Source organism: Patagioenas fasciata, chromosome 1 (genome assembly GCF_037038585.1).
Source record: "Patagioenas fasciata isolate bPatFas1 chromosome 1, bPatFas1.hap1, whole genome shotgun sequence".
Lineage (NCBI taxonomy): Eukaryota > Metazoa > Chordata > Aves > Columbiformes > Columbidae > Patagioenas > Patagioenas fasciata.
The window spans coordinates 128,479,138-128,503,343 of NC_092520.1; the positions used below are offsets into that span (position 1 = coordinate 128,479,138).

General features: G+C 46.6%; 1 protein-coding gene across 12 annotated transcripts; it reads right to left on the bottom strand.

Annotated features, from left to right (window-relative positions):
• Positions 1-438: 438 nt before the first annotated feature.
• ZNF384 (zinc finger protein 384) lies at positions 439-23,006 on the bottom strand. 12 transcript variants are annotated; one of them, XM_071814517.1, is made up of 12 exons: positions 22,598-22,679; positions 22,087-22,135; positions 21,215-21,305; positions 20,940-21,129; positions 18,251-18,317; positions 17,858-18,098; positions 17,193-17,529; positions 5,051-5,275; positions 4,212-4,394; positions 3,304-3,382; positions 2,322-2,480; positions 439-2,155 (listed from the first exon to the last, which is right to left on the bottom strand). In XM_071814517.1, exons 4-12 carry the CDS (start codon positions 20,990-20,992, stop codon positions 1,880-1,882), a joined length of 1,620 nt encoding a protein of 539 aa, XP_071670618.1. In that variant the 5' UTR covers positions 20,993-21,129; positions 21,215-21,305; positions 22,087-22,135; positions 22,598-22,679; the 3' UTR covers positions 439-1,879. The 12 variants fall into 12 exon arrangements, with proteins under 12 accessions (XP_071670618.1, XP_065706429.1, XP_071670631.1 ...); XM_065850357.2 differs by lacking the exon at positions 21,215-21,305 and having other exon boundaries at positions 22,660-23,006; XM_071814530.1 differs by lacking the exon at positions 21,215-21,305 and having other exon boundaries at positions 22,066-22,135; positions 22,660-23,006.
• Between the last annotated feature and the right edge of the window lie 1,200 nt (positions 23,007-24,206).

Sequence of the window (24,206 nt, forward strand, 5' to 3'; positions counted from 1 at the left end):
GCCACCCTCACGTCCACCCGCACAGCCGCCTGGGACTCAGGGCAGCAAGATGCTCGTGCAGTGGTCTGGTGCAGGGGGAAGGAACACACGGCATGGGCAGGGTGCTCGCAGCAGCACCTTCAGGGAGCCTTTTACACCAATTTATTTCTATACAAGGTGGTTTTTAAAAAAAAAAAAAAAAAAAAGAAGCCCCTATTGTTTGTTCATACAGAAGTCTGGGATTGCTATAGGCTTTGGGTGGGTGAATGATTTTAAATCCCAACAACACATGCTTTTTCCCTTGCCTTCTCATTCTCTTCCGAGTCAGCCTCCATTAGCCAAAGAAACTAACAAGTGACACACAAGACTAGTAGTCATGTGGACCATTTTAAAAAAAATAGGGAAGGAGAATTGAAGACGAAGAGAAAGGGAAGAACAAACAAAGATTGAAAATAAAAATTCGCCAGGATAATGCGTTTTATAAACACAGAGATAGAAACAGTTACAGCAAGGACAGAGCGGGCCAGGGGTGGGGAATAGATATTTATATATATATATATATATATATAAATTCAAGGGGCCTTCAGTTTATTCTTGTTGGCTCCCCCTTCTCATTAGATTGGTCTCTCTGTGGGGACTGGCATCCCCTTCTCTTCGCTGTCCACCTTTTAGGGATTCTCTCCCATGACCAGGGTCCAGAAGAGGCCACCACTGCCATGTGAGTCCAGCCTGCCTTGGCAAGAGGGAGCCAGGAGAGCGCTCCGGGGGGGAGGCAAGCAGGAGAAGCTAGCCTTTTCCTGCCTCCTGCTGGCTCCTTGAAAAAACCGGTCTATTCCTCCTCCTCCTCCTTCCCTTTGGGAAAACGGGGGCAGGACAGGCGTGCGATAGTCAAAACTGCTGTTGTTCCGCCTTTCAGGAAAGGGAGTAGAGAGAAGGGCGATGATTATTTTGGCAGTCTCTTACCCTCCCTCCAGTTGCTTTTTGGTTTGTTGTTGATGCCTGCAGGCTTTTCTGAGGAGGTGGGGGGAAGCAGGAGGGAGAGGAGGAGGAGTACAAGCTGCTAGGACATCATCCGTAACGGGCAGGAAGAGCAATGAGCAGGAACCCACATTCCTACAGGGCCTTGGCCATTGTGCTGCTCAGACAGCTGGGAGAGGCAGCAGCCAGTTCAGACAGACTCCTCTCTATTGCTCTCCACCAGGGGAGGAGAAAGAGTGCAATACTCCACCACCCTCGGGCAGTGCAGGCACCTGTCCGGCCCAGGGAATATGCCTCACCTCTCCCTCCCCAGCACCAGTCTCACCTTCCACTGGGGAGAAGGAGGTTTCTCCCATCCAGTCCTTGGGGCAGGACGAGCGACCCCTCCTCCCTCTCATGAGCAGGAGGGACAGGAATGGGTACTTCTCTCTTAGACACTCAAGGAAATCCTCAAAGAACCCCATCCAGCTGTGAACCCTGCCACATCCTTCTGTGGCCTGCTGAAAACATGTGTCCGAGCCCCTGTACATACAAGGACCGTCTCTCCATCCCATCCACCATGCATGTCTCAACACGCACCCCCCTTTCATACGCATTCTACAGTGAGAGAGGAGGCAAAATGGGGGCTTTTCTTTGGGTTTGAAAGGAGGGGCTCTTGCATGAGGAAGTGATCCCAGCACAGGAAAGGGGCTCTTGCACAAGGAAGCATCCTCCTACCAGGCAGGCTGTTGCACAGAAGGAACATCCCCTTGAGACAGGCTGTTGTTCAAAGGGCTGCCATGAACAGGGTTACATGGCCAGAAGAGACTGTTGCAGGAGGAGAGGCCGGAGACTGTTGCACAAGGAGGGGCCGCTGCACAAGCGGTGCCCCCGGGCGCAGGCTATGCACAAGAGGCTTTCTGCTCCCTGGGTTGAGGTCTCTCTAGGAGCTGGAGAGGTGCTCCACTTGGATGGCGCTGGTGCTGACAGTGAGGCAGATGTCCTTGTGATGCTCTGAAGTCTTGTAAGGAGTCAGGTCAAAGGAGCACTGCGGGGGAGGGTTGGGTTGGTTAGTGTCTCCAGAAGGGCCTCCTGCTGCCCCCCCACCCTGCGGCTGGAAGTGCTGCTGCTGCTGGGAGGCCTGGGCTTGCGCCTGAACCACTTGCTGCTGTGGGTCAGGGATGTTGTGTTTCCGCATGTGCTTCATCAGGTACGTCTCCTGCAACAGGAAGAATGGCATGAGAGGAGGGGACAATGTTTGCAAATGCCAAAGCCAATGGGGAGGAACATGACAGCTCAGGGGGCTGCTCCCATGGGACCTGAAGGAGCTACTCTCTAAGAACTGTGTCCACTTCTGCTCCCCCCCAAGAACAGCAAACACTCACCGAGGTGTAGGCCCGGCTGCAGATGGAGCAGGTGTAGACCTTGGCGTGTTTCACTGTGTGCGTAGCCAGGTGTACCTCCAATGAGGCAGCATCTGTGTATGCACGGTGGCAGTTGTGGCACTTGAAAGGTTTGTCTTTGTTGTGCTGCCGTCTGTGGGACTGGGAGGTGGCAGCGGGGTGGAGGGAAGGGAAAGCAAGCACAGGGAAGGAAGCAAGTATTAATACTGGAGAAGACTTTCCCTCTGACACCCCTTTCAGCCAGGCCCCAAGCTCCCCAGGCCCCCATCTGCTGAAGGAGGTATGCTTGGTTCCTAGCACAGGGGCAGAGCTTCTCCCTCCAGCCCATCCCATCTTCCCCACAGAAGCCCTTTTTTCTTAGGCTTCTGAAGAGCAGAGTCTCCTAACTCTCCACAACCCCCATCTTCTTAGTCTCTCAGATTACTGTCTTAGCTTTTTCTTCTTCTCTCCTCTTCTGCCTCACTATACATTTCCTCCCTGCATCTGTCACCCCTTCAGGGCAGGATCTGCTTCAAGTGTTTGCAGGCATTTACAGCTCTTTCCCCTTCGGGGCCCGACAATTCCCCCCCTCCAGGATACTCCAACAGGTCACATCACCTCTGCTTTCCTAAATCACTGCTCTTATACCCTCCACTTCATTGTAAAAGAAACAAAATCAGATACCCAGATTTTATTCTGCATGACATTTAGCAAATGTCTTGCCCCAGCGAAGTTAGAAAAGTCTGCAGAACAGATGGAAGGAACTTTAGCAAAATCTTACTCCCTTCAAATCAAGTTTACAATTTTATAGGATGCAATTATTTACGTGACTTCTTTGGGTCACTAGTGCCACAAAAAGCCAGGAATCACCTCCTGCCCAGGGCTTCAACAGCCTTCCTATGTTCCTTCACAAGTAGTCTCTCCTCCCACTTGATAGCCATGTTTGCCAATGCCACTGGAGAGCAGGACAAGCCCAGCCCCTTACCTGCAGGTTGGAAAGCTGGGTGAAAGCCTTTTCACACCCAGGGTGAGCGCATTTGTAGGGTCGGTCCCCAGTGTGGATACTGTTAAGGAGGAAGAGCACAAACGGGAGGCAGTGAGCAGGCAGGCAGAGCAGACTGCCAGGGCCTGATGCTGCAATCAAATCTTACAGCCACTTTGGAGAGCAGGGAAGGGGATGTTGCCTCCAAATGCTGTTCTACGTGGACAAAGAGAGCTCTGCCCAGCTCCTGTGTCCAGCTAGAAGTTAGAGAATACAGGTGATCAGGCAGCTTTCAGAGAGTGACTAGGACTGAGGAGCAAGAGCCTATGAATGCCTGGCCAGCTCAGCATGTGGGCCACCTGAAAATGGGTTGGGAAGGGGTCTGGAGGTCCAGGCTCCCTTCTCCAAGCTCAGGAGTCCCATATGACCACGAGAAATCTGTTCTCCTGCTTCCACAGCACCAAGAAAACAGCTCTGTTCCTTCTCAGGATAGGCACTCAAACACTTTTCCTTTTACCTTGTCAGGCTGAGATCACCTACAGCACGCATCTGTCCCTGTCCCCCTGCAATGCCAGCAGAAGCTTCCACACACTCAGTCCAACCCCCGTGGTGCCAGGCTGGGATCCCCTATGGCCAATGCCTCTCTCTCTATCGCTCTCTCTCTCTGTGCCCCCCACGGTGCAAGACCAAAGGATCCCGGGGGACAGCACGTGCCCACCTCAGCCCTGACGCGGTCAGTGTCTCCTGCGCAGCCTCCACTCCGTCCACTCTGGTGGGCCACCTCCTTCTGTGGGTGCAGCCGGCCGCATCCCCCGCCCGCCCCCCGCATGCTTGGCGCGCGTGCTCCACAGGGTGCATGCCGGCAGCGCGGGGGGGCCAGGGCCAGGCCCCCAGCCTCCTCTGGCCCTTACCGTGTGTGCTGCTGCAGGTGGGAGAGCTGGCGGAAGGCCTTCTGGCAGTAGCGGCAGGTGTAGGGCTTGGCCCCCGAGTGGATGCGGAGGTGCTGGGCCAGGTAGGATGTGTTGGCGAAGCTCTTGGAGCAGTGAGGACACTTGTGCGGCTTGACAATCGCCGTGTGGAGCTTGGAGTGGATCCTGCCGAAGAGGAGGAGGAGCAGCAGCAGTTGGACACGACCGCCATCTGGCTAGTGCTGATGGAATGAGGGCACAAAGGGGGTGGGACAGCACCACGCTATCTGCTACACGGAGGTAACTCCAAACAGGGCATGAGCTTGCTCAAGTCTCAAACCGTGCTCCCCTTGGATTCAAGAGACCATGGTCTGTCCGCACCGGGGGAGGATCCAGAGAGAGGAACTATAGAGTTTGGACTGAGGGGCATTGGCAGAGCTGTGTGTGGGAAGCCCATGGCTGAAATAGCAGGGGGGGCTGCAAGCCTGGACTGAGACGTTTGGCAGAACTACGCTGGGGTGACAGGGAACAGTCTTCCTACGCCCACTCTACTCTCACTCTGACACAACCAGCCCTACCTTCTGTCAGAAAGCATCACTCCATCGCAGACACCCTTACGGTGAGCGACACTAACCCCTGTGCACACCCAGCCCCTTCACAGCAAAGCGAGAAGTCTCAACGTGTTGGATACCACCACTGCCAGCTTGTCATCTACGAGACCTGACCAGCCTGCGGAAAACAGCAAGGTCTCCCCAGGCAGTCGCTCACCAAGGGTGCTGACAGCATGCTGGGATGACAGCAACATGCAGCGCGGAGGGCCCCCAGCCTCCGCTGGCCCTTACCGTGTGTGCTGCTGCAGGTGGGAGAGCTGGCGGAAGGCCTTCTGGCAGTAGCTGCACGTGTAGGGCTTGGCCCCTGAGTGGATGCGAATGTGCTGGGCCAGGTAGGAGCTGTTGGCGAAGCTCTTGGAGCAGTGAGGACACTTGTGTGGCTTTGTCTCCGTGTGGGACTTGGAGTGGATCTGCATCTCCGACTTGGAGTAGAAGGTCAGCGAACACATCCGGCACCTGGGACCGGGGTGAGGGGAAGAGACAGTGTCACACGGGGGGGACAAGCCCCAAGAGGTATCATCTCTATCTGGACAGGGTCTTCCACAGTGAGTGAAGAAGGGATGTTTTCTCACTATGTGGTTCTAGGGAGGTTTTATCTGGGACATTGTGCTTGGCTGCGAGTACTCCAGTCCCAGGGGGACAAACTTAAGCTAGGCACTGGCAGAAGAGACCAAAGGAGACCTTGCAGCCAGACAAGTAAAGGTCTTAGAAGAATGAAAGATGTTAATTCATTAGGCTTACAGGGGAGACAGGGCAGCACTTTGGAAATTTTCCAACAGCAATCTGAAGGAGACAGGAATAATTCTAATAATTCCCAGACAAAAACCACTTTGTTCATCTATGATTTATTTCAGTCAAAAAAAAGGCTGGAAAACCTGGAAGTCCCAGGTTAAGGTTCATCTTCATAATAAAAGTTAAATCCATGTGCTGCAAAGTCTGCAAAAGCAGTTATGACCAAACCTATTTAACTCTACTCCCATTTTTGCAGAAAGCACTTGAGCACTTCGAATACAAAATGCTGAAAATAACAGCAGTGCTGCTTTCCTAGTGGGCCTCACCAAGATATTCTGGATATCAAATGTGGTATTTCACTGGTCTAATGGGCTTCCATCTTTTCCACCTTACATATATGATGCAAAATGTTTTATCTATGAGTTTGGCCCTATCTGTTCCCATACTGTTCAGAAACATACTTGGTAACAGACAGACTCTTCAAACAGGAAGAAGCAGTTGGCATCTATCTGCTACAGTTGCTGTTGTTAAAAACTGTTCCTTCATCGTGACACCAGGCTGTTAAAAGAAGCTTGCACTGTTATACAATTCAAGATGGTAAAAGCTTTTGTGGTTGAAAATTTGACAGAGAGGGGCTGCATCCAAGTTACTTGACTTTTTTTTTTTTTTTAAATGTGTGCCAACCAAGAGGCAGAGTTAAGGTTTCTCTGACTTAGTTTTTTCCATTTGCAGACTTTTCAATTAAATAAAACAGATTTTGCACTGAGAGAAAAAATGCCACCCAGAAGAAGTCTGGCCAACATGAATTCAAATTTCATACTAGGTAGACTTACGTTTTTGTCTGGGAATTTCCTTAAGTTTTAGAAGTGTTTACAGAACTGCCCAGTGACATAAGTCTCTGCAGTGCCACAGAGAGCTGATCCTGCTCTTCCCCATATCCATGTCCTCCCAGGAGGATACTTCATTACATCCACTACTGTGACTCTTGACAATGGAGCCAGAAGCTTTATGAAGTGTGCAGGCTGATTAGCGTACGTAATTTCGGCAATATTTATCCAGCACCTACCTTAACTTCCACAAGCTCTTCCAAGCCACAGCTTGATTTTAAGCCATTTAACTGGCAGCAATGCCTCCCCAGAAAGCACTCCACCACACACCTGCCATAACATTTTTTTCTTCTCTATCACTGTTCTTTTACATTCATTATTATCTCTAACAGTTGTTCCCTCGTTTCCTACCTTCATCTTTCTCTTAATCTACTTTAATTGCAAGCCCGAACAGAACACGTAAGCTAAACACATCCTTACATAAATCCCCCCTCACACACACAAGTCTCTTCTGGTACCAACTAACAGAAGCTATGGTCCTTTATCCCTAGGTCTATTAGAGATGAGGAGTAAATGGGAACATCAGAGTTATATTTTTTTAAAAGTAGCTCTTGGTTTATAAACCAAATTATCTCCAAACACTTGTGCAATTTGTTCCAGATTTTCTGACATGTTTAAAGCTAGACTTGAATACACAATATGCATTTTGCAGTTATCAAGTCACACTTACAGGACGAGGATTATGTCCATTAAAGCAGCAACACTAGAAAGAACTTTGAGGTGAATACTGAACTGAAAAATATCTCTGAGTTGCTAAGTCCAGTGCCCTGCTAATACAAGCGATTATGGCACAATGCCATGCATGACACTTATCAAGCTTCTTCTCAGCAAATGCTTACGTTCATTACTCTCAGTTAAACTGTTCCACAGTATGAGTCCTCTCATAAGGAACCATTCAATTGAGAACAAGCTCCTGGTGTGATGCTGTGCTAATATGGCTAACAAAAAAAAAAGGGAATAGCAGGTATCATTTTTTTGTAAACAGGAATGGTGTGACTATTCTTGCAACAGCGTGTCTAATTCTGAAGTCCACGTAATCAACAATCATTGAAAAACGCAGTCAAGTTCAGCGAGCTTAAAGAATGACAGCATATGGAAAACTGGCTTCACAGTAAAGATTTGCTGAGTCCACTCTATTTAGGTTTGGAGAAGACCTTAAAAGACAGCTTGGTCAATACCCATATAAATCTATGTAGGGAGAAAAATATCAATTACTAGGGGCTTGTTTTACGAGCAAAGAGAGGTGTAATGAAAAATAATAATTGACAGTAGAAATGTAAAAAAAATATAAGAGGAAATATTCTCATAATTGGAAAGATCTTAATGCATCTTACAAACAATGCTTGGAGGCCATAATATGGTCTCAATCACTTGGCCCTTACAATCAGTATTTTGAAAATCCAGCTACCTTTCTGAAAGTAATACCTTTCTAAAAGCTTTGCTCTTCTTTAAATACAATGGTGGGCACCAATTTCTTCTGTGCCATACACATGACTATATTTTAAGCAGTTTATTCTGTTTTGAAAAATTCATGAACTTTACTATGTCATCAAGTCTAAGTGGTCCCATGCATTAAATACGTACCGCCAAAAAGCCATGTACTTTATTTTCCATAACTTCCCCCCCCCCAATAACTTTCCTTTGCTTGTTTGCTTTGTCAGGTATCTGCCTTCAGGTCAGAAATTCCCTAGAATAAACTTTAATGAAGAGAAACAGACTGAACGTCCTTTTCCCTTCCAAAATAAAATTATAAAGAAGGTATTTCAAAACCTCTCCAGCACTTGCATAAGAATGGAAGATATATCTGACTGTTAGCATCCCCCCACCCCAAAATCAAACCCTTCTTGTCTTAGTTTAGCAGCTACAAACATTCCAGTATTGTTTTTCAAACAACGTTTCAAAAGTCCTTGCAAGGAGTGATTTTCTGATCATCTAATTATCATCAGCTCTGAGAGGGCAAGAATGTTATGTAGCGTTAACACACTCATGAGCTCTGCAAGTTAAAAAAAGCCTTAGAAAACAGAAGAAAGCTGCATTTCAGAGAGTTTTGTATTGTGTGGTATCAGGCATTTTCAAGGGAACAAATGATCCATTTAATTAATGGCTTTGCTTTCTGCCTCAGACAACACCCAATATAAAAGGTGACGATGCAAACAGCCCTCTAGTGGGCAAATAGGGAGTAAAAAAGATGTTACACCTATATGGATAACGAGAACATTGTATCTGACACTAGCAGTGTTGCAGCATTCTACTTCAGTGAAATTCTCCTTGCTGGGGAGAAGAAAAGCTGTGAGCGCTCCTTGCTAAGCATGAATGAAGTGCTGTATGAAAGAACTGATTTTTTTTTCTCCTCTGTTTAATATCAATGTTTAATCTTTTTTTCGCCACTGTGCTTCTAAACTACCACCGTATTCTTTCCGAGAGCAAGTAACAGAAATGACTGCAGCATTCTCACTGACAGTGTGGCACAACATCGCTACAGCTGCTTGTTAGGGCTCTGCAAATTCAGACGGTCTAGGAGAACATATTCTTAACAACACAGAGGTGAATCTCTCCATATAAATAGTTAACTTAGTACCCAGACATATGCCAGAGATCCAAAGTAACCTCTTTCATTGTTTATAATACTTTCTTTTTATAGGGAATCTGTAAGGCAATAAAGTGAGACATTCAGAGATTGTTCGTGTTAGACAGAAACACCCTCAAAAATCACGAAATGCCAGTAAAAGGTGGATGTATAATTCTGCTGCCATATGAAAGTCATCATGATGAGTCATAAACAAAATGATGCTTATAGCAACTAGACTACAACTCGTGTGGCACACAGTGCCATATTTTTTTCCACTTTTCATGGAATGTTCTGCCTCATTCATCAGATGCTGTTATGAGATAAAAATACCATCTGAAATACCAGCTCATTGTAAAATTTGCCTAACATGGTTTAACAGCATTTTTCAATCAAGTGCCTAATTAATCAGTATCACATTTGTGAAAAGCTTTTACATGGTTTTACATGAGAGTTCAAATTCCTAGTATCTACTGAGATTAGTCTTAGAAGTTAATTGAGCCCTTGCTCCTTCTGTTAAGCTACAACTACAAGTTAGACCACAAGTTAAAAAAAAAAAAAATCAAATCCAGAAGGTCTGAAGTTAAACCAGATGATAAAAGTAAGTTTAGGCTGTCAGTCAGCAGTTAATTTAGCAAAAAAAAGAAATGTATTGCCTTTGCAATGCAGAGTTAATTAAATAACTAATGCAAGCATAGCACAATCGTGGATGCAGTTCATGATAAATGCTAATTTCATCCTAGCATTCCCTGATTTTTTTTAAAGGTGAAGTTAAACACTTTCTTGCTAATATATTGTAAGAGGCACGGGAAAGGAGACAGAACTAACACCCATGATACAGTTACAAAACTTGGATAAGACCTATATAAAGCCAGCAAGCATGTAGATGCCAAATGAAAGCACAATTATATCCCTGCTGCCACACTCCTACACCCAGCATCAACTCCTGTTGAAAAGTCAACACTACACTTCCATTTACCAATTTACACTACTGGCAGGTATACTATCAAATCTATCAGCTACGCTCAAGAGATCTCAGTCAACTTATTTCCACCGTCCTTCAGTCACTTGGTGGCTTGATAAGGCTGCAGAAAATCATACTCTCAGGGCAAAGCACCAAGTGTTTTTAAATGCTGGCACTTCTCCAGTTCTCAGATTTCACAGAATCACAGATTTGAGGGCATTCCTGAGTATTGTCCATTTTTCCAAATAATATTTTAAAATTACCAGACCCAGAATTTTGTGGTATTTCAGCACGCTTCACAAGTTGCCTGTCCTCTTGTAACAACTCCAGCATTTTTGCTCTCAACAATTGCATTCACCCTCTTCTGTCACAGCCTCACACTGGGAGCTCACACGATGTCACTTAAGTCTTTTTCAGAGTCACTGCTTTTCAGGATACTGTTTCCCCATAACCCTTATCTTTAGATCAAAGACATTCAATAGTATCCAATGGGGCACTTTTGTCTGATGCTGATTCCCACTGTGCCCAAACACCTAGGCCTCAATCCCTGACTAATAGAGAAGTCACTAAGTATTACTCAAAAGGCTCAGTCTTCCATTGGGCTGTATTAAAATACATTTCACTTGAATTGTTCTCATTTAAAAATCACATAAAGCTTCTCTATTTTTTTAGCTATCCACCAGCATTGCTTCTATCTGTAAATTATCAGGCACAACCTCTAAATCATTGAACACCATCAGGCCTAAAACCTCATCTACCAATTTTTGAAATCAGCCACCATTAGCAAAAAAACCCAACAAAACAATAAAACGTAACAAGGGGTTTCCTATTATAGTGATAACTTGCAAAAGCTAAAATTAAAATACAAAAAGGCCCATGAGAAAGGACTAGCAGATTTAGAAATGCCAAAACTAAGGTCATCTATGTCATCGTAATTTGGCTCCACAATGCAGGTGTGTTCTGATATACAGCCTTATTGACTGTTTCCACAAAACTGCATCCGTATTACATTACACAGACAAATACTTCACAAGCAAGTGTTCAGTTTTTTCATCACCACTGTGTGTACAGCCTCAAGCCTCATCAACCACATGCAATTCCAACCTCATGAAGCAGCATCACTCATCTGCTGTATCCACGACAGAATTATCAGTGCTCCATAAGCACTCATAACGTTCTTGTTTTATTTTTTCTAAGGGAAGGGAGTGAAACACAGTAAGACATCCATACCTGTGACCCCTTTTTTTCCTTTGAAGGAAAACTGACACTATGTACATTCAAATCACTGCTTCTATAGATTTCTAGGCTACAGCCATGAGATGCAATGCTTCTGCAAAGCAAAACAGGGCCTGACATGTAACAGGACCATTCAGTGATACTGGAGAAGAGATTACGGTTTTGTCAACACTAAATGTTAATTATTTCAGGATAACTGTCTGCAGTCACTTTAAGCCCGTGGCAAATGCAAATCCACTGAAGACTAGACCTAAATCATATTTGCATTTGCTTCAAGGCAAGATCATTTGAAGGCCTGAACCACATGGCTATAGGATACTATAGCAAATCTGTGTCAGAGGCAAGTGTAATCTACAGTTCTTCAAACAAATCAAATTACTCCCCCAAATCATCCTTCTCTATTCTGCAAGCCCATGTCAATATATATGTTTTTTGTCAAACACTCCTTTCAGGTTCTCTAAGAACATATGCAGGACTCTGACAGAACATCATGTACACAATTACTATAATCACATAATAAAGGATAGTACCAAAGTGCATTGACTCAATAGGGCCAAATTAAGGTGAGATCAGATAAGATGTGTGACAGAATAGTTTGGAAGTTCTCTCTCCCCAGTTGAAACTGTAACTGCACCCCTCATTCCCTTGCACACACTCATTCCATTGACATACAAGTAGTGTGCTAGAATTAAAATTCATGACTGCAGAACTTTTACTGTTAATTCCTTCTGTTTGGCACTGTGATGAACTGCGAGCACACACACACACACACACACACACACACACACACACACACACACACACACACAACTTACCATAACACAAGTTTTTACCTTATTATATCCTGAGGCATGTGGTCAATCTTAATTCTGACATTTTCTAACCTCCAGGCACAGCATTCATAAACAAAGCAAAGCTTATGTGTACAAACGGTGTGTGTTTATATGGATGTGCATGTGCACCTGTCCTCCTTAGAGTTTTGAGATCATGAGCCAATTTTGGCCAAATCTGGAAAAGGGGTAAGGATCCTAAAGTCACCACAATTCTCGTAAAAATATGCAGCTGGGGAAAGAAGTGAGACCCTCCTGGAGCCCCTGGCTGAGGGAAAGGCTAGTAAGCTCACCCTTGATTAGACATCAGAGAATCCACACAGGAGAGAGCCGCTGGAAACCAGGCTTCATTAGTTCCGCTGTTCACGGAACTACTTGTTAAAAAAAGCAAACAGAAATTCCAACATGTGGCATCATACTGACACCCACACTGGTCATCAGCAATCTTAAGATCCACTGCACAGACCTCTGCCACTGCAGCTAGGATGATAAATGATAGCAATGGGAGTCTGTCACCTTTTTCTAGCCTTAAGAGGGGGATGAGGTTCTTTGCCAGAGGAGGTCACATTCTTGTGCTGACATGAGATACACAGCAAGATTTAGAAATATTGGGTTGAATATTTCTAGGCTTTGGAGGGAATGTGGTCAAACCTTCTGCCTGATGCTTCAAACTTAACTCCCCTTTTGCCCTTAGCCTTCTAGCCTGTTGCAATCCCCTCTCTCCTGCACCAAGACCCAGGCCCCAGCAATGGCTCTTTCTTTTTCCATGTTCCCAGTCACTTAACATCTGTCTCCTCTCCCTCATGCTTCTATTTGTGTGTCCACATCCTAAGCTCTTGCCCACATTTGTTCTGCTAATTCTAGGTATCAACTCATTTTCCAGCCCGCAGCAGATCTGCCTCCTTCTTCCTCCCTTCAGTCTTGGTCCCTTATAGCTTGTCTCTGTGCCACCTCTCCCATACAAATAGACTCTGCATCACATCCTCTGCTGCATTGCCTGGTTTGTGGGCCTTTTCTCTCTCCTCCTTTAATTCCCATCTCTGCTCTACCAACTTTCCAGTCTTCCCAGACAAAATCAGCTCCAGGCCCTGCTCATTCTTGTCCCAGCTACATTTGAACCAAGCAGTGTCTTCTCACACCTTGCCTTTGTGCCCAGAGTGGGTAGGCTGCTGTCGACACTGGGCACAAACTACTCCCTTCTGAAGCAGAAGGAGCAACTGTGACTTGAAGGAAAAGCACACCTGGCCCTTCAGTACTAGACTAGAAGATGCTTATTGCTGCAGAGAGAATACACATGTAGTCCAGCCTCATATAGAAAATGAGTGAAGTTAAGAGCGTATTTACCTCTTCTGTGGAGACACCCTGGTCAATACCTGGAGTCATGCAAGCCTCAAAAAACCTCAAGGAGGATATAATCTTTGCATATTTCAATTACTAAACTGTAAAGCATCTCACAGTGTGCTTGAGAGATTTTTTCCAACTTTACAACTTGGCCAAATTTGACCTTATTTTCAGAGATATATTTTCCTTACAAAAGCCATAGTCACCAGATTTCAAATCTACTCAAAACCACGGGAAGTTCACCAAACAGCAATGCTAAATCCAGTGCAGGGCAGAAAAAAAATAACCCACCTTAAAATGAGGCACATCTGAGAACATACCTACCTGCTGTATTCAAACCACTGGCTCCCCTTGTGTCACTAATTTCCTCACTAAAGGGGACCCCCATCCAGCTTCTTCACATTCTACAGTTCAACTCTGCTTCTTGCTAAGCCTCCTATGGCTTCTGTGCGCTTTTCTACTCTGGACTCTCAGAAACTTCCTGCATCTCTCAGCTGCTTATCGTCTCCCAGACCCCCTGCTGTTCCCACAACCTAGTGAAAACAGGGAAACTCAGAACTACTGGTGGGGAAGAGACAGCTTGTTGGTCAGAGCATGATGGCAAGGCCCCTCTCAAGCCCACAACTCTTCTGTTTGTGTGCTTGGTTCCAAAGCACAGCTTGGAAAACCATTCCATACTATAAACTGGTATTTGTCCTAGCATTTACAAGCTTAATACTGGAAACAAGCAATGCCTATAAAGAGCTCTCTTCCTTTTACAAAGAAGAAACTACTTAGAGAACTGTTCGTCAGAGAGAACTGATGACCTAGCCCAGACAGGTTGAACTAATTCATCAGTCATGTTCACTGATCACATCACAAACTTCTAAAAGTGCACAGGTACAGGCACCAAAACAGCACTAAGAAACGATACTACATGGTCACTCTCTCTTCCTCAGCACCTCATAAAGTACTGAGAAGTTGTCATGTGCTTCGCACTACCAGTATCTTACTAGAAAGACTCCTGTTGCTGATCTCATTTTCCACAGAAAAAGTAAATTCTACAAAAATGTCAGGGAAGATTAACAAAGAGCTGACAATGAATCCAGACAATACTGAAGTGACATTACTCATGAAGGAAAATGCTTCACAGGGCTGTGTTAGATGCTGTCTGTCCCCTGCAGGTGCAAGCATTCGCTCTTCTAATAGCACAAAGCAAAGCACCCAGGACTCTGCCAGACTAATCCTCAGGCTAGATGTCCAAGATCTGCAAGGAACACAATCATTAGCAAAACCCTCACACCTTTTCTTGCAAAGAAAAGCCTAGTCACAAAAATTCTTGCACCACTTTCACAGAAGACTGCTAAGTAATTTCTGGACATGATACAGCAGCAAAACAGCTGCCGTTTCCTGGAGCAGGAATCTCTACATTCAGTAGAGAGTGGGATGAGCTGCAATATGAGCATCACCTTTGCCCTCCAATTCCTTCCAAGTCTGCCTTGCTGTGCTGCCCATTCAAGGCCTTACTCTGTCTTCACCGATACACTAGGACCCAGGAAACCGGGAAATCAGCCACCTGCCCAGGCACTCAGACAAGAGAGCTCAGAGAGCTCAAAAAAGAAACTTAAACCAAAAAATAATTACATTTAACAAAATAATCACAGGCTTTAGGAATTAGGCATTAAAAAAAAAAAAGAAGTCGTATTGATCAATACAGTACAACTTCTTTCAGGCTAGCTTGTTTTCAGTGTATCATCATAAGATTCAGTGAAATCATACACAGATGTATGACTACCACAAGTGACTCCTCCTTCAGCCCCAGAAGGGAGCAGGAGTTGAATGAACCTCACCCACAGCCTTAATTTAGCTAGGATATGACTGCATACTGTAGTAACGGGAGCCACCCAAATCATCCTCTAGAATGCAGAAGGAACCCAGAAGTCCTCAAATTTTTAGCTTGCAAGTCTATTCATATGTACTGTATTTCACAAAGGTGTTCTCTCCCACAGCTCCAAGAGAAGACAGCGTTTTTCTTTATTTTTTCAACAATTATTTTTAGTTCCAAACTTGCATATTGAAAGCATCAGCCAAAGAGAAGATCCCAAAAAGGGCAGAAGTACTTCTTGGTGGTTTTCAATAAATCTCAATTTAGCTATCTTGCACCTTAGCTCTGCTCAGAGGAAGGCCTGATTGGGATGGAGGCTGGAGGAAAAGGCAGAGATATCATACTCAGATTAAACATGAAGACAGGAGATCTTCCTGATTACATGTCCCTACATATTTTGGTTTTTCACGAGCTGTTAGATGAACTATGTGTGTTCATAAAGTTTCTGCTGAGTCACTCCACCTGGTCTTGGGCATTTTTTTCCAAACTTACAAGTAAACAAGGAGCTATAATTAAAGCCTTGATTCAGCTTTAATTCTAGCGTTCACTGCCAATTGTGTCCCCTGTAAATACATATTTAACAGCCTAATTAGCAACCCAGACTGTAAGCAGCTTGAGTAGTGTGGAATTGTGGCTATGGCCCAAAATAAATGGTGGGATTACAAATGGCAAGCTACCTAACACTCCCACCCCTCTTCACCATACGCTGATTATATTTTCAAATTGGAAGAACTGAGACATTGGGTAAGATAACAAAAAGGCTGATCCAAGCTCTGGTTTTGTGCCCCTTTAACTGTATTGCTTTAAAAATGTAAACATTTTTTAATTGCTAGAGTTAAAAATTATATAGTGCCTGGGGTGGATGCGCTGACTCTGTGTAGATGCCTTCATCCTGTTATGACTTAATTCCAGAAACATAACTAAATCTGGACAAAAAAAAAAAAAAAAGAGGGTCTAGGATCGTTAAAGGGAAATTGAGCCAGGATCATGGGCACATAGTAGGCTAGTGAGCAGAGTAAGGGACCTTCTCTTACAGCTGTTTCCATCTGGTTACTACTTTGCCTCTTACTGATCTTAATCATCCCTCAGAAGCACCTATCACTAAACCACCCGTACGTCCTCCTGCTTCCTAATTAAGACAGACTATCCCATTCCCTTCCTTAGCACTTGCCTGCTCTGTCCAGTTCTCACCTTTTCTAACACACCCACATTCCTTATCCTCCGGTTTAAGTATTCCCTCGTAGTTAATCCCTCCCTTTCCCACCACTTACTTGTAAACTCAAGCCACATCCCTCCAAGCTCAGAAACCCAACCTCAGGGCTCAGAACTCTCTCCCCTCTCACCTGATACCCTTCAGGCTCAGAAACACCCTTGCACCTAGTTCAGAAATACTTTTTTTTTCCTGTTTTGTTGGGAATGCTGAAGTAGGAGATCACAAGGGGCAATGCACACAGGAAGAGACACTATCACCACAGTTCACTTCCTGCTCTGTGTGCCTCCAGTTTGTAGCCTTTACATTGGACAGACTGGAGTCCTAATTCGGGGCACCTGGGTATACCAGGGCTCTCAACTACACCAGAAGTGTTCCAGCTGCACCAGACAGTACTGCGTTCTGCAGTACACCAGCCACGCTACCTGGCTGCGGCATCAAGGATATGGTTCAGCTTCCATAACCTCCTGGTCATTAACTAGCCTAGTAACGTTAACATTGGCATATTCAGGAAATCAAGGTTGTCCACTAAGTAGATTCTTAGTTTTGGGTCAACCAACCAGCTTGCAAACATTCCTGATTAGAGACAAAACCCAACTCTTTCTGCACCTGAAAGATTCTCTACTCAGGGACTCAAGAGGGAAAAGGCAGAGATATCCTCTTCCCCACGTAACCCTCTAAAGGGTTAAATACACCCCCATCACCATGCAATGTTACAGTCAAGGTTTAACCTCACTCCCCACCTGTATGTCTTGCCATCCTTGTGCTGGTCCTCATCATCCTCGTTTGACAGCACAAAGGGGTCGCTCATCTCTGGCAGCCCCGACTCTTGCAATCGTTTCTTCTTCCGGCCCCGGGGTGGTTTGGGGGCAACTCCCCCACCCCCGCCACCACCACCCCCACCACCTTCGGAAAGGGTGGTTGTCCCTTTCTTGGACAGGTCAGGAACCACCTGGAGGGCTGCCTGGGAGCCAGGTGGTAGCGCAGAGACAATCATAGGAGCTGAGATGGGAAAGGTTTGGGCAGAGGAGGCTGTGGTCACCAGGGAACCTGATGGGGAAGTTATCACCAGACCAGGACCTGCAAAGAAAGAAAGAGGGAGGAAGTCAGTTATTACATTTCCAATTACATCCAACCTCCTCATGCCACAGAAGCGAGCTTTATACACCTAGCTCACACACTACAGCTCAAACAGAAGAGTAGCCTACACATTCCCAGTCGCCACTGCTGCAAGCCAAACTTCCATAAAGAGGGTGGATGTATGGAGTGTCTAGAGATTCACAATGAAACTACACCAAGATAATCCACACCATCGGTAAGGCTAGAATAATCTACAGCCTGAAAAGGATTCTCCAAGACCCTCCACTCCCTCATTCCCAAGTCTCCTTCATATGTTGCCAAAGCCTACCTGCTGTCATGAGGCCAGCAGACTGCACTGGTACCACGGTGATGTTCTGAGTCACAGGGGCTTGGCTGTGTGGTGTCAGCTGCTCTGGCTTGGTGTCTGAGTCCATAGAGATACCAGTGGGCAGGGCCACAGAGGTGGGTACTGTCAGCAAGGCAGGGTAGTGGGGGGGAGCTAGGCTGCAGCCCTTCTCTGTGGGCAATAGCTGCTCCTTCATCTTGTTGATAAACATGGTGTTCTCAATCTAAACAGGTGGGAAGGACAGCTTTTAGAATACCCTGGCACAGCTTCTCCCAGCAGTTGACTGAGCAAGAAATGCAACAGAAACACTTGTTGTGCATGAACTTCTAACAGGAAGCAAGACCAGCATAATAGGTTGGAAGACAAGGATCTTACCTGTCCCGAGACGGTGGGCACTGCTGGCCAGAAGTACGGGGAGGAGTTGAAATGAGATTCTTCCATCCTAGCTGGGCACAGCAGGGAAGAGGAAGGGGAAAGGGAAGAGAAATGGAGGAGAAGGAAAACAGACAGACACACATACAAATAACACATTAAACCTGAAGAGATTCCAACATGGAACTGACTCAGTCTAATGCTGTGACAGTTCCTTAATCTCCTCTTTCTTACTCGAGCAACTTCTCCCCACTTCTGAGCTATCTGCCCAAATCCAAAAATTATTTTCAGGGGAAAAAGTTGTCTGCTATTCCCACAGATCTGGGTCCATCTCAAATGCCTCTTGCCCAACAGTCCTCCATGCAAAAAAAGGATTGACTACAAACCCACAAAACACCTCAAAATTTCCCGATTATCATCCACCCAAGTATGTGGCATAAATGTTGAAGTCTGTGCATCTGCAGCCAGGCAAATACAGTTGTGACACATTTTTACTGTCACAGACAGTCTGACCCCACAATCAGTGAAAATTTTGGACATTGCCTGTCCCTCCACCCCAGCTCAACACTAAGGACCCAGATGGAGCAAGGGGACGTTAGCATTGTGTTACACAGGAAGAAAGAAAGGCAGGGAGAGGGAAACAGACTTGCCCAAGATAACAGACAGCCACAGCAGACCAAGAAGTCAAACTTAGGGCTCCTAACTTCCTACTGCTCTGAGCAGCCCAGCCCACTCTCAGAAAAAACCCAGAAATATCAGACAATATTCCTGACAGACAAGATCTTCTGCTCTCATCCAATAAGACCTGGCAGTAGGAAAATAACCTGACTGCTCTGCCCCTGAGATACCCTATTTCCAGTGAGATCATGTCACAGATCTCTATTACCTATTTCATTCTGATCTTTGGGGCAAGATTCTGCAGGATTCTGTCCCCAGTCAAGTGCCTGTTGCTCCATCTTAATTTTCCAGCAGCCAGGAGAGACCAGACAGATACCAAAAGATAGCTCTCTGAAGACAGAGCGGTAATCTCTTTAGGAACACCTGGATGAAGAAGCCTTTTCCACTCTAATCCTTACATTCCTCTGTGTAATACCATTAGCAGACAAAGTTTGTTACAGTCATTAAAATGCTATCCAAAACCTAAATAAATTAACAAAAGATTATTTCCTGAAGCAGAAGATGCACCTATTCCTAAACAAATATGGCAAAATTGTTAGGTAAAATACATGTGATAAAAACTACGCTCAGAGAACAACTTGCAGAGCAAGCTCTTGAGAGAAAACAACCACTGTAAGTTTCTCATGCAGCTACCTGCAAATTGTCCCACTCCTATTTCTGTTATGATGTGGCAGTAGTCAAATTAATGAGTAAATATTGTTTCTGAAGGGCCTATCTCAATCATCAGATAAGCTGAGGAGCATGCCCCGAGTAGCATGAAACACTTTCCAGAAGTATATTAGGGCAGAATAAATACAGGCGGAATTGCTGCGTGTGAGCCAAAACGCAAAGATAATTTTCCTCTATGTAGAGAAGCAGTATTTAAATGAAGCAAATTACCTGATAATTTTGTTTTTATGAATTGCTCATGCAACAGCAAAGCCAAGTATTCCTGCCTCACTCACTCACTACAAATCAACCAATAAACACATTTAAGGATGAATTATTTACCTTGCGTTGGTGGCACGCAGTCAGACTGCCAGCTGCCTGACTGAATTACTCTGGATTTACATTGCTGTGATTCAATCAGAATCTGATGCAGCAAGACTCTTCCGTTCCTCTGCTTTTTTTCTGAGCCAAATTAATTATTAAGTACACTGCCCACAGCAAGACCCTATGTGTGTAATGCTTAATTACATAACATTTTCTTTCATAGGGCGAGCACTCATGAATGCATTCTTGGCAATTAAACACCACTTGAATCAAGAGGAGGGGTTTGTCTGGAATGTCAAATTTAGGTTTTGGGGGTTTTGTTTGTTTTTGTTTTTAAAATAAACCTTTATTAGCTTGGCCTCCACATCAAAATGTGTAAAAATGTAAAAGTCTCACATAATTATCAGATGCATTCTCCAAATAAACTTTGTAAGTGTCCAAGACTCTCTTGGATTCAAATGCAAACTTCAGGAGTTAAACAGAAAGATGCCAATTTAAACAAAAATCTCACAACAGCTTTCTTATTTAAAGAGTAGAAGTTATGAAAGGCAACTCCACTTCCAGATTCTAAAATCCAGGCTAGCACTCAGAGGGGCTGGTTGTCTCCACCTCATCCCCTGTCATAACTTCACAGAGCACCTAACTTATGTTTGCTCAGTTTACAAAGTGTGCAAGTCAAAGTAAAGCTCTGATTGATTCTCAAAAGATAATGTTAATCTCTCTTAGAATCTACCTCATCATCCTGAAATCTTCATGCTTGAGAGGATATCAGACCTTGACATTTTTTACTTGAAAGGCTGAAGTGTGATGAAGTTATAAGAATGTGGGAGAAAAGGAGAAATGGTGTAAGAGTTGAAGCTTTCATGCAATTTCACTAGCAAGCCAGTCTTCCAAAGGGAGAAAACAAAGATAAGATTCCTCCACCAAACTACTGCCCTAATACCCAAGGCTGTCCCTCCCCTGCCCCACTTTTAGGCTAAACGATATTTTGAAAACATGCACCCCTATTCACAGCCCCCACTTTAATGCTGCTCACACTTACTTTACCAGAACTCTGCACGTAACCCTTCCAATTGCTCTATAACTACCAGACATGGGCTGGAGCTTCAACCCTGTACCACAGCACGTTCCCACTGCAGTGCCTTCATCATCCCAGCTTCCACAAACAGGCCAGAGATGGGACCTTCTTCCTATTCACCAGTCTAGTATCAGACAGATGTCAACGTACCCTCCTGATATAAACCAAAAACACCTTCTATGTACAGACCACAAATGTACATGCACCAAATAAACAACCAAGTGAACCAGAGAACTCACAAGGGACAAGGAATCTGGAGTTTAGATCTGACAGTACTTCACAGAATCATGTACTTAACGTGCTGGACTTATACTTCTTTGCAGGTCATCACTTTAATAATAAACAAACAGATAAAAGCACATGCAAGTATACGGTGAGGTAGAGGCTGTGTTTCTGGAAGGGATAATCAAGGTTGGATATGCAGGTATTTAGAGGTTGACTTTTAATTTTTGTAGGGTGTTTTTTGTTTGTGGGGTTTTTTTGTGGTTTGTTGTTTGGTTTTTTTTTTTTTTTCCTCCAGATACCTAGCTTTTATTTTCTACTGAGTGTAAAGTTTTCAGTTGACAAAAGGCCCCAAATGCAACACTCAGGAATGATTTACAATGTTTTATGCCTGTCCAAGATCTTTGTCCAATAACAATGAATTTTTATGCTCAATTGCTGCAAAATACTCGGGATGCTGAAGGCCAAGCAGGCTGTTCGATCAAATGCAAAAGCATCTCCACAAAGCTCATAAGCACCAAAAAGTTCAAGCGCTGTTACACCTTTAGAACATATGAATGTGCATCAGGAATATCCAAAACATGCTGGACAAAGTCCTGAATCCCAAACCCACACACCAGAGCTGGAACAACTTTGGTATCGTTCCCTGACACATGCGTAGCCTCCACCCCAACCGAGTGAGACTCTGTCAGAACAGGTGCCTGGCAAGGGATATACCCTGTGCCTCAGCTCCTTCCAGGTAGTCACTCCCCCCTCCTGCACCCTGGAGCACAGGTGACTCCAAGCCCCCAACTTGCGGCCCATCCAAACCCATCTCCCCCAGTGCGGCCGTCGGGAGCCCCCAGGGCGAGGGGCGGGGGTCACTCACGCAGCTCCGGGAGCTCCTTACCCCTCTCACTCTCCCTCTTCTTGCATTTCTCCTCCTTCCAGGGCCGCCTCTGCAAACAAACCGCCAGGGTTACGGGGGCGCCCGGGGCCCTGCATGACAGCGGGCGACACAACGCGGGGCCCCCGGAGCCGCTCGGGAGCGGCCATGAGCGGGGGGGGAGGGCGCTCCCCACGGGAACCGGCCGGGATGGGGCGGGGGGGCCGGACCCACCTCCCCCCGCGGGGCCCCGGGCGCACACGGCGGCAGCGGCCAAGGGTGGGCTGCGCCGCACGGTCGCTCCCCGCAGCGCGGGGTGGGCGAGGCGAGGCCGGCGCGGACCGCGGCTCCCCCGTGGCGGAGCCCCCGGGCGTGCTCTGCAGCCGACACCGGGACAGAGGGACGAGCGGGCGGGCGGGCGAGCGGACAGACAGACAGACAGCCCTCCTCCGTTTCCGCTTCCGGATCGCTTCGGCCCCGGAAGTCCCACTCTCCCGGCCCTCCCCACCCCCACACCCGCCACCCGGCAGATTACCGGGCACCACCCCCCAGCGGCGACCCCGACCCCGACTCCAGCGGCGGCAGCGGCCTCCTCACCGGAAAGAGGAGCTGTGAATCGCTTCCGGATTAGGGGGCGGAGCGCGTCTCAGCTCTTCCGGGTCGCGGACCGGAGCGGAACGGCGTCATTGGCGGCTTCGCTTGAAAAAGAGGCGGAGCGGCGGCGGCCACCGGCCAGGGCTCAGTTTCCCCTCAGCGGCGTCGTCGCGAGCGGTCGGACTGGAAGCGGGGACCGGGCGGCAAAGGGGAGAGACAGGCGCGGGCGCTTACCGGAAGTACGGGGTGCCGGCGCGCGGGGAGGCCAGGCTGGAGGAAGGGCGGAAGTGGCTGTGCCGGCGGGGTCGGGCGGGTGAGCGGCGTCCCTGAGCCCGGCCGCGAGACCCACTTCCGGCCCAGGCGGCGTTCCCGGCGTGACGTGCGCGGTGCGGGACAGCCGCCTCATGAATATTCATGCGCGGTCATTAATAACGCGGCCCCGCCGCCCCACAGAGCTGCTCTCCCGCACCCGTGGGCAGCTGCCAGCGGCCCTGCTACCGGCTCCTGGCCGAGGAGAGTCGCTGGGTCAGCCCGGCGGGGTGAGACAGCTTGGTTGTTACAGATAAGGTAACCCAAAGGCTCTCGGGCAGCACCTGGGGTAGTCCCTGCTTGCCCCGCCGTGTGCGCCCCTCCAGCGCTTCCCGGGCTGAGCGCTGGGCGCCTTCGTCGTGTTGAGCCGACAGAAAAGGCTTTTGGCAAATTGGTTTTCTGCCAGGTGAGCTAGCTCAGTCCAAGAAGGACAGGGAACTGCTGGAGAGAGTCCAGTGCAGGGCAACAAAGATGATATAAGGGAGTGGAGCATCTCCCGTAATAGGGAAGGCTGAGGGAGTTGGGTCTCTCTAGCTTGGAGGAGACTGAGGGGTGATGTCATTAATGTTTATAAATATGTAAAGGGTGAGTGTCACGAGGATGGAGCCAGGCTCTTCTCGGTGACAACCAGTAGTAAGATGAGGGGTAATGGGTTCAAACTGGAACAGAAGAGCATTTAAATTTGAGAAGAAACTTCTCAGTGAGGGTGACAGACACTGGAACAGGCTGCCTGGGGGGGTTGTGGAGTCTCCTTCTCTGGAGACATTCAAAACCCACCTGGATACCTTCCTGTGTAGCCTCATCTAGGTGTTCCTGCTCCAGCAGGGGGATTGGACTAGGTGATCTTTGGAGGTCCCTTCCAGTCCCAAACATTCTGTGATCTCAGTTCCATTAGGGCTATAGGGAACAAGGGAGCAAGCCCAGGCATGGAGGGGTGTGGGTTAACTCTCTTTCCATAGTTGCAAGACAACTCATGTAACCATACCCAATTTATTATTTTTTTTTTTTAAATTATTTGTAACCATTCACAAGTTGACCCCAGAAAAGGCTGCAACTCACCATCATTCTCACTTGCTGAGAATTCAGTTTCGCAGGTTTAACACGCTTAAGTTTTGGTTGGCTGTTTCCCCTCTGTCTCCCATGTGCTGGCCCTACCAGGTGTTGCTGTGCAGCGTGAGTTACTGTGCTTGAAGCAGCAGTCAATCCATTGAGCCTCGGTGATGGTCCAGGAGAAGGTGTGA